We start from the raw sequence: 16,978 nt of genomic DNA on the forward strand, positions 1-16,978 counted from the left end.
TTTTCAAATATTAATAAATTAAAAAAATAATTATAAACAAGATCTGCAGATAATATTATGTTGATTACCATCAGAAGTATACTAGTTTTCTTATAAATGTTTTAAGAACAATAATTAGAAAGCATACTTCTGATTTTGCCACAACTATTAATCCTAATTTACACATTTGTCAACTCACAGTAAAGAATTGCATTTTTCACAAATTAGTACTGTAATTGTTCAAGCAGATACATCAACTGGTATTGATAGTAAAATATTGTCCACCATGACACTTTGGGTTGATTTTTGCAACCAAACAAAATGATTTGAAAATTCAACAAAAGGGCCATCCAAATGAGAAGATCATGAATAAGATACAAACTCCATCCACGTGTAAGAATGCAAGAACAAATTTTCATAAACATGCATATGCTCTCAACCAAACAAATCTATTATTTACAACTTCGAACAACAGGCTACTCGCTTTCATAGTCTTCGTCGCCGAAAGAGAAGACGGAGGCATCTGCAGCGATGGCCTTGAACTCGCTTGTGCTCGTAGATTCCAATTCAGATGCTTGAAATGCCGAGGACTTGGTCTCCTCAGTTCTTTGCTCTTGAACCGCTTGAGGAGCAGGGATTGTAGCATCCTTGTCTTTGAGGGAGATTTGATCGATTCGATGGCTTATGTTTGGTAATCCACTTTTTGGAGGTGGTTCGGTTTCAGAGCCTTCGGTGGCAACGACATGCACGGTTGCGGAGTTGTTGGAGGCGGGAGACCGTTTGCCTTTCGTGGAACCGCCGTCATCGCCTTCACTATCGGAGAAGACATCATCCTTGTTTCGAGTTTCGATGTTTGTTTTCGTAGTATGTGAGATTTTGCTTTCTTCGGCGGGGGCGATTATTGCCGTTGGGGCCTGATCAGTTTCATTGTTGGGAGCTGGACGAGAAGGACGAGGGGATACGGAACCGTTATGGTCTGCAAGAACAATCTCCACTTGGAATCCAGGAGAAGGGAGTTTTCTCTACAAGATGATGTCAACAACATAAGTACCTAAAGAAAACTGGAAAAACCAAAGCAAGCAATTGAATACTTAGAAATGTTTCTATCACTTAAAAAGTAGAAAGGGTTTGATCCAAAAATTGAAGCTTAACTTCTAGTTGACTTTGAGCTCTACTGAGGACTCAGTCCAGTAGAATTTGATCCTATATATATATATACAAATTTCATCTTATCAATTTTCAATCAACTAAAAGTAAGTATGTATCTTAAATGTGTAATACATTCAGTAGAATACACCGGTATCCATGCCTTTATCAAAAGAGACGTTAGTTCATTTGTAAAAGATGTTAAGATTCATAAATTCCCAAAACGGCGTTTGGGATAACTTATAATATTTATATTTTTAAACATAAATGAAAACAAGAATAAATAATTACCTCCTCCGTCTCCACCACCTCCTCCTCCTCCTCCTCCACCAATCGCTGGCATCCCCAGATACTTCTATTTTCTTAAATTTTTATTTGGAAAGACATACATTCATGCCACCCAATTACAATGTATTTACATATCTAACATCCAAATTTCAAGTTTTACATGTGATATGAAAATTTTAGGTCGCGTAAATATAAAAATAAAAACTTTGGTGCTAGTTATATAAATACAAAAGAAAAAAGTGTTATGTATGTAAATTTCGCTTATATTTTTTATTGTCTGATCCAAAAATGTGATCTTTTTCTATTATTTAATGTATCCATAACTTATTTAACAAATAATATATATCTATTATTAAAACTTAATCAGTGAATGAAATTATAATAAAATAACTCATAAATTTATCATCAATTTTTGCATTCAAACCAATATTTTAAATCACCATCTAATAACTGTTAGTTGGCTGGTGCACAACCCTTAAAATAGACCAAGGGATGTGGCATGGATGTTTTTTACTCATGCTTTAAAAAGTGAAAACATTTCTGTTTATAAATAAAATAACTAAATAAACTGATATTTAATGCATTCTCTATTTTTTAAAATAAAAATAAAAAATAGAGAACAAAAAGTCATCATAAGCAGCCCTCACCGAATAAAAAATATGCGCATGCGAAATTAAGAGGCGGATGAAATCTAACTGGAAGCGGATTCAGAGAATAATAATATTCTATCGGATTGTGAAATCGATAATATTGTTTAAAAATAAATCATTATAAAACTATGTTGGACGTCCAAAATGGACTCTATTTGAACTCTAGTTATTTTTATATTACAAGAAGCTTAACACGAGGTTCTGAAGTAGACAGTTGGTCATGGTTTCTACCAAACTGGACTGCCAAACTGCAGAATATTGCTGCAAGAAATTTAAGCGAAGAGATGAGAACGCTTCTACGTCGAGAAAAAGTATTCCGTCTCGCATGTTTGGAACGATGAGGGATTTACATGTCGTTGTGTATTTAATTTGATCAAATCCACACTTTATCCGGGCATGCGGACATCCGATGGAAAGCTTTTTATATTATGAGCATAGTACAGTTATTTTAACCAGTTGCTTCACATCTGATTTTTGTTCTCTCTTCTCGTGACTGAAAATATAAAAAATCTCTAGCGACGTATTTCTTTTAATATTCAAACAGTCAAACCTATGCCTTCAAATTTTAAGCTTGATATGATATGATGACATTGACATCTCTCTCTAAACTATATATATATAGACATACAAGGGATGTGTAGCCCTAACAGACTCATCACAAAAAAAAACTAATAAAAATAAATAAAAATAAATAAATATTATATATATATATATATATGTTTATTATTTAAAAGGTTAAACTCAAGTGAATTTCATTCCGATACTAAAAAAGGTTAGGGTTTTAATTTTAAATGTATAAATTAATAATATTTAATATTAATTTTGATTACAATAAATAAACTTAAAATTTAAAGCATTAAAATCGTAATTTAAAATATTACAATACAACAATAATTGATAATTGAATATTTTAAACTTTATAGGTGATAATTTAATATTAGTAATACAAGAGCAAACAGGACTTCTACATCGAGGCAAGTACTTGTACTTGTAATCTATAGCAATATTTTATTTTTTCCCACCACTTTGCAGTTAATGAAACATGCACAAGCATTATTCAGATTGAGATATTATTTCTTTTATTGGTTACATTGTTACAAATATTTGTAGTCATTTACTATCATGCATTAGTATATGTTATATATAGTAAGAAGAACTGAATGTGATGAACACATAAATGATATGTTTATATTAACTCCTTATATGTGCATAACTGAATATGGTGTCACCCATTTATGGTACTAGCGAGAGATGCTAAGATACACGTACACATAAATTAAAGAAAATATTGATATTAAAGTACATTAAGTGGTATAATTTTTAGACGATACTCCTGTGACGGTTGTACAAATATATAATGATATTGACTTGCAACAGATGTGCATATTAATCATTTTGCACTTGTATTACTATAGTTTAGAAGTATGGGCATTTATTGGCTTGTTTAGCTCAATATTATTTTAAAATGAAATATTAAGTTAATTAAGTGATCAAACGATGAATGATAGAAGACATAATACTTATAGACGACACAGAATATCAGTAACGAAATAAACTTAATTTTATTGCTTTAATTAAAATTGATTAGTGACCATTTCATTTATTAATAGTTATAGAAAATAAATATGAAAAGATAAATTAATTTTCATCATCCAATCGTCTTTTCCCATCTTGGTTCATTTAATGCCTCAGGCCATATCGTGACAAAAATGATATCAGAGCAAGATTTAGGATTAATTAATAAAATCTATATGAAAGAGTCAATTGGATAATTATAGGAAAATTTTAATAATAATAAAAAATATAAATTTAAATTTACTCAAGATAATAATTATATTCATTTAGGCATAATGATATATCAAAAGTTATAGGATAAGGGAGTCAGAGAATTTATGGATATTAACCTACTTAATGGGATGTGGCTTGAAGTCTGTTTTAAATTTCGAGGACGAAATTTTGTAAATGGGAAAAATTATAACATCCTAAGTTTTATTACACAGAAGAGGAATCAATGTGTCAAATAAAGGAAGGGGAGGGGGGAATGAAGAATCGAAGAAAAAATGATGAAGGTGACGAAGAGCTAGCAAGGGGAGGCATACGATGGGGAGGAAGACTCGACTGAGCCTTATTGTTGGGATCGACGGGTTAGCGTAGGGTTTGGTTTAAAAACATGTATTAAAGTAAATTAGTTTAAGTTATTGAATGTAATTTTTTAAAATGAAATTTCAAAAAAATTATATTAAATTGACTTTAATTTTTGTTAATAGTTCTTTAAGGTGATTGATGAAAAAGGCTAGAGCAGGATAAGAAGGCTTTGTTGTGGGAAAGAAATTCAGGTGGGGAAAGAAAATCTCAAATGAACAAAAACCAGTCGGAGTTCCTGCAGAGAAGATTTCAGGTGGGCAAAGAATGATAAAGTCTATAGCTTCAGCTTCAACTCAGGTTTAGCCGAGACAACCAGTTTGACCATGAGTTTATTTCCTTACTACTCATAATTAGCCTGAAGAAGAATGTATTGATGATGCTAATGTTACCAAATATTGATGAGCTCATCTTATATCACATGTTTTAGGTGTGTCTTTTTAATGTGTTTTATGTTTCAGGAGGTGTAATTGAACATAGGTTAAGACGCATCATAAAAATTTCTCATAATCAATTTGGATTTCTACATTTGATTTTTATTGATTTAGAAAAAGCTTGCGATAAGGTTCCAAGAGATATCCTTTGGAGAGTTCTCGAGAAGAAATTTGTTTATATGACTTATATTCAAGTCATTAAAGATATGTATACTAGAGCTGTTACTTGTATTCAAACTGAAGGAGGATTGACAAAATATTTTCCTATTTCTGTTGGATTACATTAGGGATCGGCTTTAAGCCCATATCTTTTTGCTTTAGTTATGGATGGTCTTACTGGACATCTACAAGAGGATGTACCTTGGTGTATGCTTTTTGTTGATGATATTCTTCTCGTGGATAAAACGAGAGAAAAAGCCCAGGAAAAACTTGAATTATGGAGGTCTACATTGGAGTCTAAAGGCCTTCGTTTAAGTAGAACTAAAACTGAATACATGGAATGTAATTTTAGTAGTAATAGCTCTAGTGACAGAAGTGTGACTTTGGGTGATCAAATTATTAAAAGGTGTGAACGATTTATATATCTTGGGTTCGTTGTTCAAAGCGATGGTGATATAGATGGGGATGTTAATAGTAGAATTCAAGTTGGTTGGTTGAAGTGGAGGAATGCTTCGGGCCTTTTGTGTGATAGAAAAGTACCGCTAAGACTGAAAGGAAAATTTTATAAGATGGTGGTGAGACCTGCAATGCTCTATGGAGCTGAATGTTGGCCTTTAAAAGAGAAGCATAATAATAAGTTAAGTGTTGCCGAGATGAGAATGATTAGGTGGATGAGTGGCTTTACACTTAGAGACAAAATGCGGAATGAATATATTCGTGATAGGGTTGGTGTAGCTCCTGTGACAGACAAAATTAGAGAAAGTCGTCTTAGATGGTTTGGTCATATTAAACATTGACCATTAGATGATCCGATTAGGACAGTAGATGTTTTAAATTCGATTAGTGTTAAGAAAGGGAGAGGTAGACCTAGGAAGACTTGGGTTTATTGTATTAAAAATGATCTTAATTTACTAGAACTAAATGAAAATATGACACTAAATAGGACGCATTGGAGAAAAAAGATTTATGTAGCCGACCCCACGTAGTGGGATTAAGGCTTTGTTGTTGTTGTATGTTTCAGGAGGTGTGTTGTTATGCTACCTTGCTTTAGATGTGATGTTACCCTATTTAGTTTGATGGGGAATGTGAGTGTATTTATTTTGTATTAGATCTTATTTTATTATATCTATGTTTCATCTTATTAAATTAAATTTAAACTTCCTGAAAATTAATGGATAATTTAAATTTTATTTAATGAGAAGTGATTTGAGGCTTGGAGTAGATTTACAAATTTTGAAGACAAGATTTTATGAGTGGAAATTATAATAACTGAAATTAGATAAATAAATATTAAATAATAATGATAATAATAAATGAAACATGTTGTAAGGAGATGAACTTTTTCAATAACAGCATAAGAGCCATATCCCTTGTTCACATCGATCACACCAATCGGAACACACGAGCTAGCGAGAGAAAGTAGAGGGAGCATGAGAGATAGAGAAGAAATCACAGAAGGAGGACAAAGGCACGAGCGGCTCACCAGTGCATCGTTTCCCACCACTGTTCACGGTCGAACTGAAGGAAAGAGGGCTCGTGTGGGCTCTGTCGAATACCACAAGCAGAAAATGGAAGATGGAGAACAAAAATTGAGCATTTTTCCCCCATCGATGCAAGTTCTCGAGCGTGAGACACTAGGCGCGGCCTCCTGTGACTTGAGAAATTTGGAGGAAGAGGATCTCTGTGGCTTGTAGAGAAAGGAGGTTCTGGCATGCCGCTCGCAGAGAGAACGAAGAAGTGCAAAGCCTTCCTCGCTCGATCGAGAAACTTGGAGAGAAAGTGAAGTATCGCGGGATCCTTTTACGTATGTAGAGGAGGCCTGCGAGGGGGGAAAGACTCGACCAAGCCTTACTATTAGGTTCGACAGTTAGTGCAGGGTTTGGTTTAAAATATGTATTAAAGCAAATTAGTTTAAGTTATTAAATATAATTTATTTAAAATAAAACCAAAAATTTATATTAAATTGGTTTTAATTTGTGTTAATAATTCTTTAAGGTAATTGATGAAAAAGGCTACAGCAGGATAAGAGGCTTTGCCGTGGGAAAGAAATTCAAGTACGATCACTAATTTTAATAATTAAATGTTATTTTCCTAATTAATTAGAGTTAGGTTAAATTAAAAACTTTAAGAACAACAAAACCTAAGCATAAGGTTTAATAAACTGACTCTTAAATGAAGCATGCCAAAAGAGAACTTATAATGCCTCTAAAACACAATTATAAAAGTTAATTTATGAAATGTTGATATTTTGATGTTAGGATATAACTGATTTGGTTATATATGTGTACCCAAAAGTTTAGATTGACCATGAGGTTAGTAAATGTGATTCATTTTACAATAGTTATGTTTATTTATTGATTCTCAACTTTTATTTTAAATGAAAAAAATAAATATTTTTTTTTCAATATTAAATGCAAGAAAAATGAAAAAATATGATATATGCATGCATATGCTAGTCACCCTCGGATGGTACTGACAAGAGAATGCGATGTACCCGTGCACGAGAATGAAAATAAAAATAAAAATAAAAATGGTTAAACGTATATTTAAGCATATGTTTAAACAGTGACTCCTAATAATGAAAGATGTAATATAAATGAATGAAATGAAATGACAATATTTTCTTTATTGTTTGCTGTAATTTTTACAAAATATTTTAAAATAAGAATTATTGTAATTTAGAACCATTTGCAAAGTAATTTAGCACAACCGAAAAGTTTATGTTTTTTACAGGAAAACATATTATAGACTAGATGGACCCCAGAGATTCTATATACAGGCACCGAGAAGTGCGGGATGATAGGTATTATAGTTCACTTTTTTTTTGTAGTAAATGTAAAAGTTTAAATGTAAATCAAATGTTGTAAAATGAAGTTTTATAAATTAGAATGACTCTTGTGGTCCGGTGGACTTTATTTGGTTATGAATGAAATTGTTAGATATATTTTCTCCATCCGACCGTCAATTCCCACCATGATAATTCAAAGCCCCGGGGTTGGATCGTGACAAAAATATTAAAATCTTAATTTAAAATATTTTAATACAACAAAAATTGATAATTAAATTAAAACACAATTAAATGATAATTGACTATTTTATATTGTAGAGATGATAATTTGATAGAAGTAATATAAGAGCAAGAAAAACATCTACCATTGAGGCGAGCACTCATACTTTTAATCTATAGTAATGTTTTGTTTCTTCTCAACTATTTTACAGTTACTGATACACGCACAAGCTTTATTTTGATTGAGATACTTTCTTTTATCGGTCACATTATTAAGAATGTTTGTAGTTTTTTACTATCATGCATTAGTTTATATTATATTTTATGATTAACTGAATGCGATGAGTACAAAAATGATATGTTTATATTGACTGTTTGTTTATGCATGACTGACTATGATTAAGTCATCCCTATATGGTACTAGCAGGAGAACGTTAATGTGTTTATGCACATACATGAAAAAGAATATTGATATTGAAGTAGTTTAAGTGATACAATTTTTATGATAAAATCACTTCTTCATAGTACTAGCAGGAAAACGCTAATGTGTTTGTGCACATAAATGAAAAAGGATATTGATATTGAAGTATTTTAAGTAATATAACTTTTAGATAATATTCATGTGACGGTTGTACAGATATATACTGATATTGATATGTTACTGATGTAGTAATATTTTTATTTTTTAATAGCATCAAATATTTATATAGATTTATTAAGAGTTTAACTAGCATGCATGTTGTTATCTTTTCCCTTGCATTACTTTAATTTAAGAGTATAATTTTTCGCTGACTTGTTTAACTCATTGTTATTTTAAAATAACTTTTCAGATTAACTAAGTGATTAAAAGAGGAGCGATAGAAGGGTTAATGTTTATCAAAGATGGGAATAACTAGTAACGAGGAAAACTAAATTTTAATGTTTTATTTTTAATTGATCAGTGACTCTTTCATTTGTTAAAATTTAATTATAGAAAATAAATATGAAAAAAAATTAATTATCACCGTCGGACCGTCTGTTCTCGTCTTGATTAATTCCAAACCACGAGCCGGAATTTGATAAAAATTAGGTTACCTCAACACCAATGTACTTTTTTAAAAATGCCATGATTTCATAAGCTTTTAATTCGCAACCTTCCAAAGTGAAATTAACAACAATGAACTAATAACCAGACCTTATAAAATCAACAAGCAAACTTAGAAAATGCGAATATTGAGATTTTCCAATTACTTGGGGGAGCAACAAGATGATGAAACTGCACAGGGTACGAAAGAAGAGAAAGAAATTCTCTTACATCATGAGTTACTCGATGAGTGACAGTGAGGAAAGTAGCACATGCCAAAAGGAAAGAAGCACAATAGAGATAAAAGGGATTCAAGTGATTTGGTCCTCAGATTTACATCTTTAGCATAAACCTCCACTTATAAACTCTTTACTACTTCACAATAAGTCTTACATGTTAATGAGAGAGGGAATTACAAAGGGCGATTTCCAGCTGCCTGAAGAATGATTCTTGAGAGTCACAAAATGAGCACAATGTGGAGTGTGGTGGTGAGAAGGGTCTTGCGTGTAAGTTTTCCGTGCATTTTCTAGATGGAAAATCTATAAACATACCACACAATTCCTATGTATTTACGCATATAACACTTAAAGTTTAATATTTACATTTATAACACTTTGATGTCAAGAACTGATATATGAAAATGTGTACTTCACTTTTAAAAAGTTAATAGCACTGGTATATTTAAGTGATATTTAAATATTAGAGTGTTATGTAAGTAAATATGAAAGTTTAGGTATTAGAAATGTAAATACATAAGAATTGCGAGGTATGTCTGTAAATGCAACATTTTAGATTCCTTTAATCACGGTCTAAGAGGGCCATATCTAAGGATAAAATAACAAGGCATTCTAGGTGGATACGACTAGATTTCTTCCAAATTCCAACCGTTCCACATGCACTCTCTACATTAAATTTTATTTTTGATTTGTTATAAGAGCTTTGGCAAGTCAAATTTTTAGAAGACAAATTTGATTGTAGATAAAACATTACCCAGAGTATTCATCCTTACTTTGCGATGACTTTTTGATCTAGGATTTGAGGTTTCCAAAAGGCACAATCCCCTATAATTAATTAATCCTCTCGATAACGAGAGAACACTTTCGATTAAGGCTAGTCATTAAAAATAGAAAGTTGAACATATAATAGAAGCAAACATTGGATTTAAGTTATAGAATTCATCACTTGAAACTTAAAGCGGATGGTAGAGAAATGAAGATGAAACCTGATGAAGATCTCACGGGTCTGTCATCTCGGGGTCATCATGGTCCCAACTTGACTGAAGAACTCTAGTCAGCAACCATGGGATGTGTTGTCCAAGAAATTCTTCTAGATCTCGGGTGCATGTTTGTATAAGGAACAAATTTAGGCCAGCCTTAGTTAACAAAAGGATTCGTATCAATTAATTGTACCCTTATAATTCACAAATGGTAGAAAGCTATGTGAACATACGGGTTGCAACCATGACAATAATATACTGGTGTCATTTAGTGGCAACCAACCAATCAAAGGACTATGGTTGTAATTACTACTTTATGATGTCATTTAACAACAGAAACATGCAAACAAAAGTCTTAGGTCATGTCCGTACTGGCATGGGATTGCGTTAATTGTGACTATAAAAAAATACTTAATATGATATTAGCTCTTCGTGAGCTAAAGTCAATCAAAATTTGTCACACTCAACAAACTGTTGCAGAGGATGGATAGGATTTGCTTTAAGTCTTAAGCGATTAATTTTAAGTTGGGTTTTAGTTGATTCTGTTGAAAATTTTGATTTAAAAGATTAACTCCTTCGGTTGAAATCTTAGATCAGCACGGCCATCATTGAAGTATTAAATATTTTATAGCTTTATATTTAAAAAGGCAGACATTTAGTTATGTTAGTTAAAGTTTTTCAAAGTATAAGTCATGTCGATGCATATCTTTATAATTAGGAGGATCGGGCTAGGTGATTGAAATTTGTAAATACTTATTTTAGGATTTAAACATTTATTAGGGTTTTATTAAACTTATCAACTCCAGTCCTTATGAGGAGGATGATCAGACTAGCCAGGTGAGACCTACAACCCTATCTTATAGACAAAGTGAACTGAGTAGCTCAGATTCTTAAGCCTAATATTTGAGTATCCAACTCAATGGTTAAAGTACATGCGAGCATTTAAACTCGTATGTTTAAATGGCTTAAAAGATTTGAAGATTTTGAGGGCTTGTGCAACCGTTAAATTATAACTGCAATATTTAATTTAGATGAAGAGATTTGAAATCATGTATTAGATTTTTATCCGTATGAATCACTTAAGGCATACACAATTCAAGATATTATAGACTGTCTCAAAATATTTTCATATATTCCAAATCAATATATTTTACTTAAGAAAAATCATGAAGTTTGTATAGGCTTTGAAGACTTTAAAGCCATTTGAAAATATAAGCTTTTATTTGGATATTAACTTACTGCAGTGCATGCAATGTTACATCTTCGGGCTTTAAGAGGGGCCGCCTTCTGTTCGCTAGCAAGTGTATTGCAAATCCGGTGGCGAGGCTTTCAGATTTTAAAATTTTTTAGTTTGAATTATTTTTGAAACCCTATGAGCCAAAATTTAAAAGCTCAAACTTTAAAATATTTTAAAGCCTAGAGAGCATAAATCTCAAAAGCCCGAGACTTTAACACTTTTAAATCCTAAGAGGCTATATTTTAAAACTCAAAATTTTAAATTATTTCAAAATTAAGATGAGTCATATTTAATTCTATTTTATAAGTCGAAAATTCCAGATGTTTTAAAGTGATTAGAAGTCAAAATCACCCAAAATTTTGGCAACCTCCAGGCGTTAACCCCTATTTGGAGGGCACTGGAGAGTGTCAGTCTTCCCCGCTATCTCAAAAGAATCGTTAGTCAGTGTCGTAAGACACTGCGGCCAGAAAACAAAAAGAACATTTAACCTACGATCTCAAAAGATGTGTGCAAGCTTTCAATATACCTGTAGAAAGTTTTAGGTTACAAACTAACATCCCCATTTTGACAGCCTCTCAGCATCAACTCCCGCAAGAGGACACTTGAGAGTGCCAACATTCCTAGCTATCTCAAAAGAATCGCTGGTCAGTGTTATAAGACACTATGGTCGGGGAGAAAAATGAGGGTTTTCAACCTACTGTCTCAAAAGACACAACAAGAGAGCAAAATTAAACTTTTAAGCAGCGAACTCAAAAAGATACAATAGGCCTTCAATGTACCTACAGAAAATGTTAGATTGCAAACAGAGGCCACTCTGATTTTAAAAGTAATTCTTTGAATAAGATCGTGTTTTCGTCGTCTAACAGGTACTGTGCTCTCCTCGAATGGAGTTCTTTTAAAAAAAAAAAAAACTGCCTCATTACTCCAAAGTTATACCTTTTGAGCTCCAACGACGATAATACAATAGAAGTACAAGACATTATTATTATTTTTTAATACACAACATAAAACATAAATTTGGTTTGGTCTGATGTTAATACTCGGGCTTGAATAGAAAGGCCAACGAGGACTCGGTTCGGTCTTCTGTGCACAGTAAGAATAGTGCAGACAGGTTTGACTGGATTAAGTGTGAAACGGAGAAATAAGAAAAGAAGAACCACATCTCATGTACACTGCTCACTAAGGTAATAAGGGAACTCATTGAAAGTCACTTTGCTTTTTCTTCCATAAAAAATGAGCCTCAACAATTCCTCTCTGATCGTCTCCACCGTCACGCCAGCCACCTACACCGGCACCACATTTTTCTAAACGTCTGGTTGTCAGCAAGCCACAAGCCTAATTGCTGACATCACCATATGCTTCGGCTCCATTATTTTCACTTATTCACCGGCAATACCTCCATGGTGCAATCCTCTTAGTCTTCTCCTGTTATCCGACGAATCCGCTTTGCCCTATCTCCCTTCTTGCATTATATTTAGGCGCGATTCCTGCTATGCAAAACCCCAGAACCTCGATAGAAGAGAGAGCTAATATGCATACATTACAAAGAAGAAGACTGGAGTTTCAATGGTTTTTGTATGTTGTGATCTCGTCGTTGTCTATACCTTCTTGCTCAGTATCACCAGGAAATGGACGCGAAGAAGAATGGGTGTTTCAACGGTCTCTATTTCTCACAATTTCGTCGTTGCTTTCCCAATGACACTAATCGCAAATGGACTACAAGGGTTTAGGTAGGAGATGATAGGTGAGGGTTACTGGCAGGAGTGAGAGCTTCTAATCTGTTCGAACAAGGAAGATCCAGAGAAACGGCTTGAACTAGTTCACCCCGGTGTTCGCAAAAAAGAAGCATTGAATTTTCCAATGGAACCATGAGGCTTGAAAGCCAATTGCCGTGTCATTTCCCTTCATAAAAACTCACGAATGTCTCCCTCATCCTCTTCGCCGGCCATTCTATGGGCGTCATCGCTTCTTCTATCGTCATCCTGGCCACTCGCCCCAAAAATTTCAGAGTTACTAGTGGTGGCTGCACGGGGTGGAAGGGGATGGCCGAGGAAGAAGTGCGGGATTCAGCTCTAGGATCGTGGCCCGTCGCACGTGAGGCAGGGAGACGACACCAATCAAAGAATTGTGAGCCCCTCGAGAAAGCGCCTTTGCGGATCTCTGTTAAGTGAGATTGAGTGTCCATAGCAATAGGCTTCAAAAGAGTTTAGATTATGAATGGAAAGTAATTTGAAAGTGTCCAAACTTTAACTTGATATTAATTAATTAATTCTAATTAAATTTAATTAGCAACATTAGTATCTATATTATTAAATATTTATCATCAACAGGTGGTGAAACAGAGGGCTAAAGATCTCAGGTAGGCAACCTAAGAAGAAAAATTAACATAAGTTATATATATCAGTATTCATTTCCCAACATTCAATTCCAGCAACTTTTCTATTCCGTAAGCTGCTGTGACAGGAACAGAGTTCGGAGGTTTGTTAACCAGAAATTGGAAAAGAAATTAGAAAATTTTGGAGGTGGGATGGTGAGATAACTTAAGTAAGACAAAATTAAATATATAAATACTTATATTTATTTATCTTAAACCTTAACAATTCCTTATTTACTCTCGAATTGAACTACAGCTTGGTAATAGTAGGCAGCTAAGGTTTTAGTTGTGCGTTAAGAAGTTAAATTCAAGAACTTCGTAGAGATTTCTGCAAAATAAGTTTTGAGTTCAAGTTTTTAGTTTAAATGATTATAGCTGATAAAAATAATCAAGAAAATATCATGTATTTATGATATATTGGTAGCTATAATGTTGACCTGCATAGGGGAAGATAAGTTCTAACGAGATGAGCCTTAATAGAAAAATAATTAAATTTCCTACTTTTGATATTAAGATAGAGACAGACTAGCTGATATTAGGAAGCCATTGAAAAATATGAGACCCTGAGATGACCCACCTTTACTAATGGCTATTATGGCAAGTGGACTAGGTGACGACCTAATGAAATTAAATATATCAAAACCTATGTAAATATGATATGATATTTATAACTTAAAGAATATTGAGAATAAGAATAAAAATAAAAGTACATATATATATAAGTAACTACTTAGATATGATATTTCTAACTTAAAGAATATTGAGAATAACAATAAAATAAAAGTACATACATATATAAGTAACTACTTAGAATATAACACATGTCAACAACAACAAGCCTTTATCACGCTAAGTGAGGTCGGCAACATGAATTATTTTTCTCCATTAATGGTGCCAACCTATAATAAATTAAAAGACATATTCACAGCACCTTTATTTACTTCTAACCAATATCATATTTACTAAAGTTAATCACATTATTTTTACTAATTAAGTATTTCAATATGTGTATTCAATATTAATTCTATTACTCATGTTAATCGCCAACTAGCATGCATGTTTTTTCTTTCTTGTAAGTTTGAATCTTAATTTGGCATTGTCCATCTCAATTAGTGTGGAGGTCATAAGATAATATAATGTTGGCTTTCAGGAGGAAAAAATAGCAAGTGAGTACTAGTCAGGTGACTTATCTTTCTGTTAATTTGATTGTACAATTTTAAGTGTTTACAAATAACATCGACATCTGATATAAAGACTTTAAGATAAGTATAATTTTATATTTGAAGTGCTTTTAGAAGTTTTGTATTTTATTTAACATCATTTTATACAAGCACTAACCTTTAAGTTTTATGAATATTAGAGTAATTGAAGTATAAGAATTTGTTTGAGATAATTTGGTAATATTAGTTGTCAACTCACTTGATTCAAATAAGCATAAGTCAAGATGAGTGTCAATAGACTTATTAACTCGGCCTTCTTTTTTGTACCTTTGGTTGACCGTAAGAGAGTCTAAATGGGGTAAAACATAAACTCCTACATTGACAGCTTATACGCTTAGATATTTTAGTGGCAGTCATAATTCAAATAAGATTCTAAGGTTAGTTTAGGTAGTTTAACTCTTTATAGGAATATCAATATATTTAAATAGAAGTTTCTATATCCTTCCTATCATATAGATTCTAAGAATTAAATTGTCTCTTCATTGGTTCTAGATCTACGACTTTTGTTTTTATGATGTAATCCACAGCTGTTGATAAAAAACAAAATAGGTCGACTACTTCTTGACTAAGTAGAAATAGTTTAACAATCTGAAATAATAGAACCATGAAATTACTAATAGTTTAGATCTAAGATTTCTAGCGCTGTCTACATATACCCTTAAATACCTTAGCCTACTTATTTCTCTTGAATATATGTAAGAGTCAAAGCCTTCTAACAGTCCAGATGAAAGAAATGGAACACAAAATAAGCCATTTTATTGAGAGTTTTTTTTTTAATATCTTCAAAGATGTAATTAACCATTAAGAAAATTATTCTTTCTTCTTAAAAAATAATTAAAAAAGAAAAAAACAAAAAACCTTTGCTAAAATAAGAAACCTTTCATGAGCTCTCATTAGTTTCAATGGGTTGGGTTGGCCTTAAATTCTACAATCATGTTCCTATATTCTCACATAAATCATGAAACTACTTTTATATTTTTTTTCTTTTTCAAAATAAAAGAATAAATAGTGGACATAGATGGAAAAAAATGGAAGTTTCAAAGCTTTCTCAAAGAGCTGTTGAATGTCAACGACAGCATGATGTTAGCTTTCCCAAACGGAATCAATGACAAGAAGCTTGCTAGCTTTCTCCTAAATTACTATTTTGATGCCAACAACGAAATTTCTCTTTTTTTGTGTGATAGTTTTACACAAATGTGGAGTTAGTGTAGAGTGGCATTAGGGTCCATTTCAAGCATCAAGGATGGCTTCAAAGCAAATATCTCAATTGTATCAGGAAAGAGTTTAATAAGTTTTATTTATAAAGTACGTTTGTAGAGCAAGCTAAGTTGAAAATTCCTTCTAGTTGAGTTGGCTATAATATTAAAATGTTGGCTATAGTATTAGAGTCTCAACCACTTCCTTTGCAGGTTGGAGGCCTGATAAATTCATCTCATCGATAGCCAATATGAAAAATGGATCATCTTTAACATTGCTAAAAACTTCACCGATAAAATTTCTCAGCAAATGGTTCTGATTCCATGAACAATAGGAAATTTTACACGAAAGTACCCATCAGACCACTGCTTGGAATGTATTTAAAAGAGGACAAGGAAAAATGATGTTATAAATCGAGAGAGCTCTGATGCACATTAAGTAGTATGCCACAACTCATGAAATAGTGGTCCCTCTGGATCATTTTGATAGTAATTAACCCTATTAGAGTGCATTTCTCACTTAAGAAGCCAACTCAAAATGTTTCAGTAGGTTGAGAGTACTTTGAGATGAACCCATCCTCTTAGCTAACTCTAAGAACAAAACAATGACCTGCTTGCGGTGTCCATGTGGATTTAGAACCTTTTAGTGATTGATGATAGCCTTAATGACAATAATATTATCATAGAGTTCAATATAGCAGGATAAAATCGTCTGAAAAATGAAACAATTGGGGAGCAACAAATGTTTAACTCATGGTGATAGAGCTTTTAGATACTGCTCTAGTGTGTGGCCTCAACTACAGCTCCCCAGTGATGGCATTGAGTGAACGATCACTTTCATTCCAACTCCCCCAGGTTTAGTAATAA

The 16,978-nt window shown here is 32.6% G+C and overlaps 1 protein-coding gene across 1 annotated transcript in view; it reads right to left on the reverse strand.

The window, feature by feature from the left end:
• Positions 1-215: 215 nt before the first annotated feature.
• Positions 216-16,978, reverse strand: part of LOC110031476 (phosphatidylinositol 3,4,5-trisphosphate 3-phosphatase and protein-tyrosine-phosphatase PTEN2A-like) — a 114,317-nt gene continuing 97,554 nt past the window's right edge. Inside the window, exon 12 of the mRNA XM_020734685.1 lies at positions 216-1,001. Within this exon, the coding sequence (XP_020590344.1) occupies positions 456-1,001 (546 nt within the window). The 3' untranslated portion in view covers positions 216-455. The remainder of the gene's footprint in view (positions 1,002-16,978) is intronic.

The sequence above is a fragment of the Phalaenopsis equestris genome, unplaced genomic scaffold, assembly GCF_001263595.1.
Source record: "Phalaenopsis equestris unplaced genomic scaffold, ASM126359v1 Scaffold000829, whole genome shotgun sequence".
NCBI lineage: Eukaryota > Viridiplantae > Streptophyta > Magnoliopsida > Asparagales > Orchidaceae > Phalaenopsis > Phalaenopsis equestris.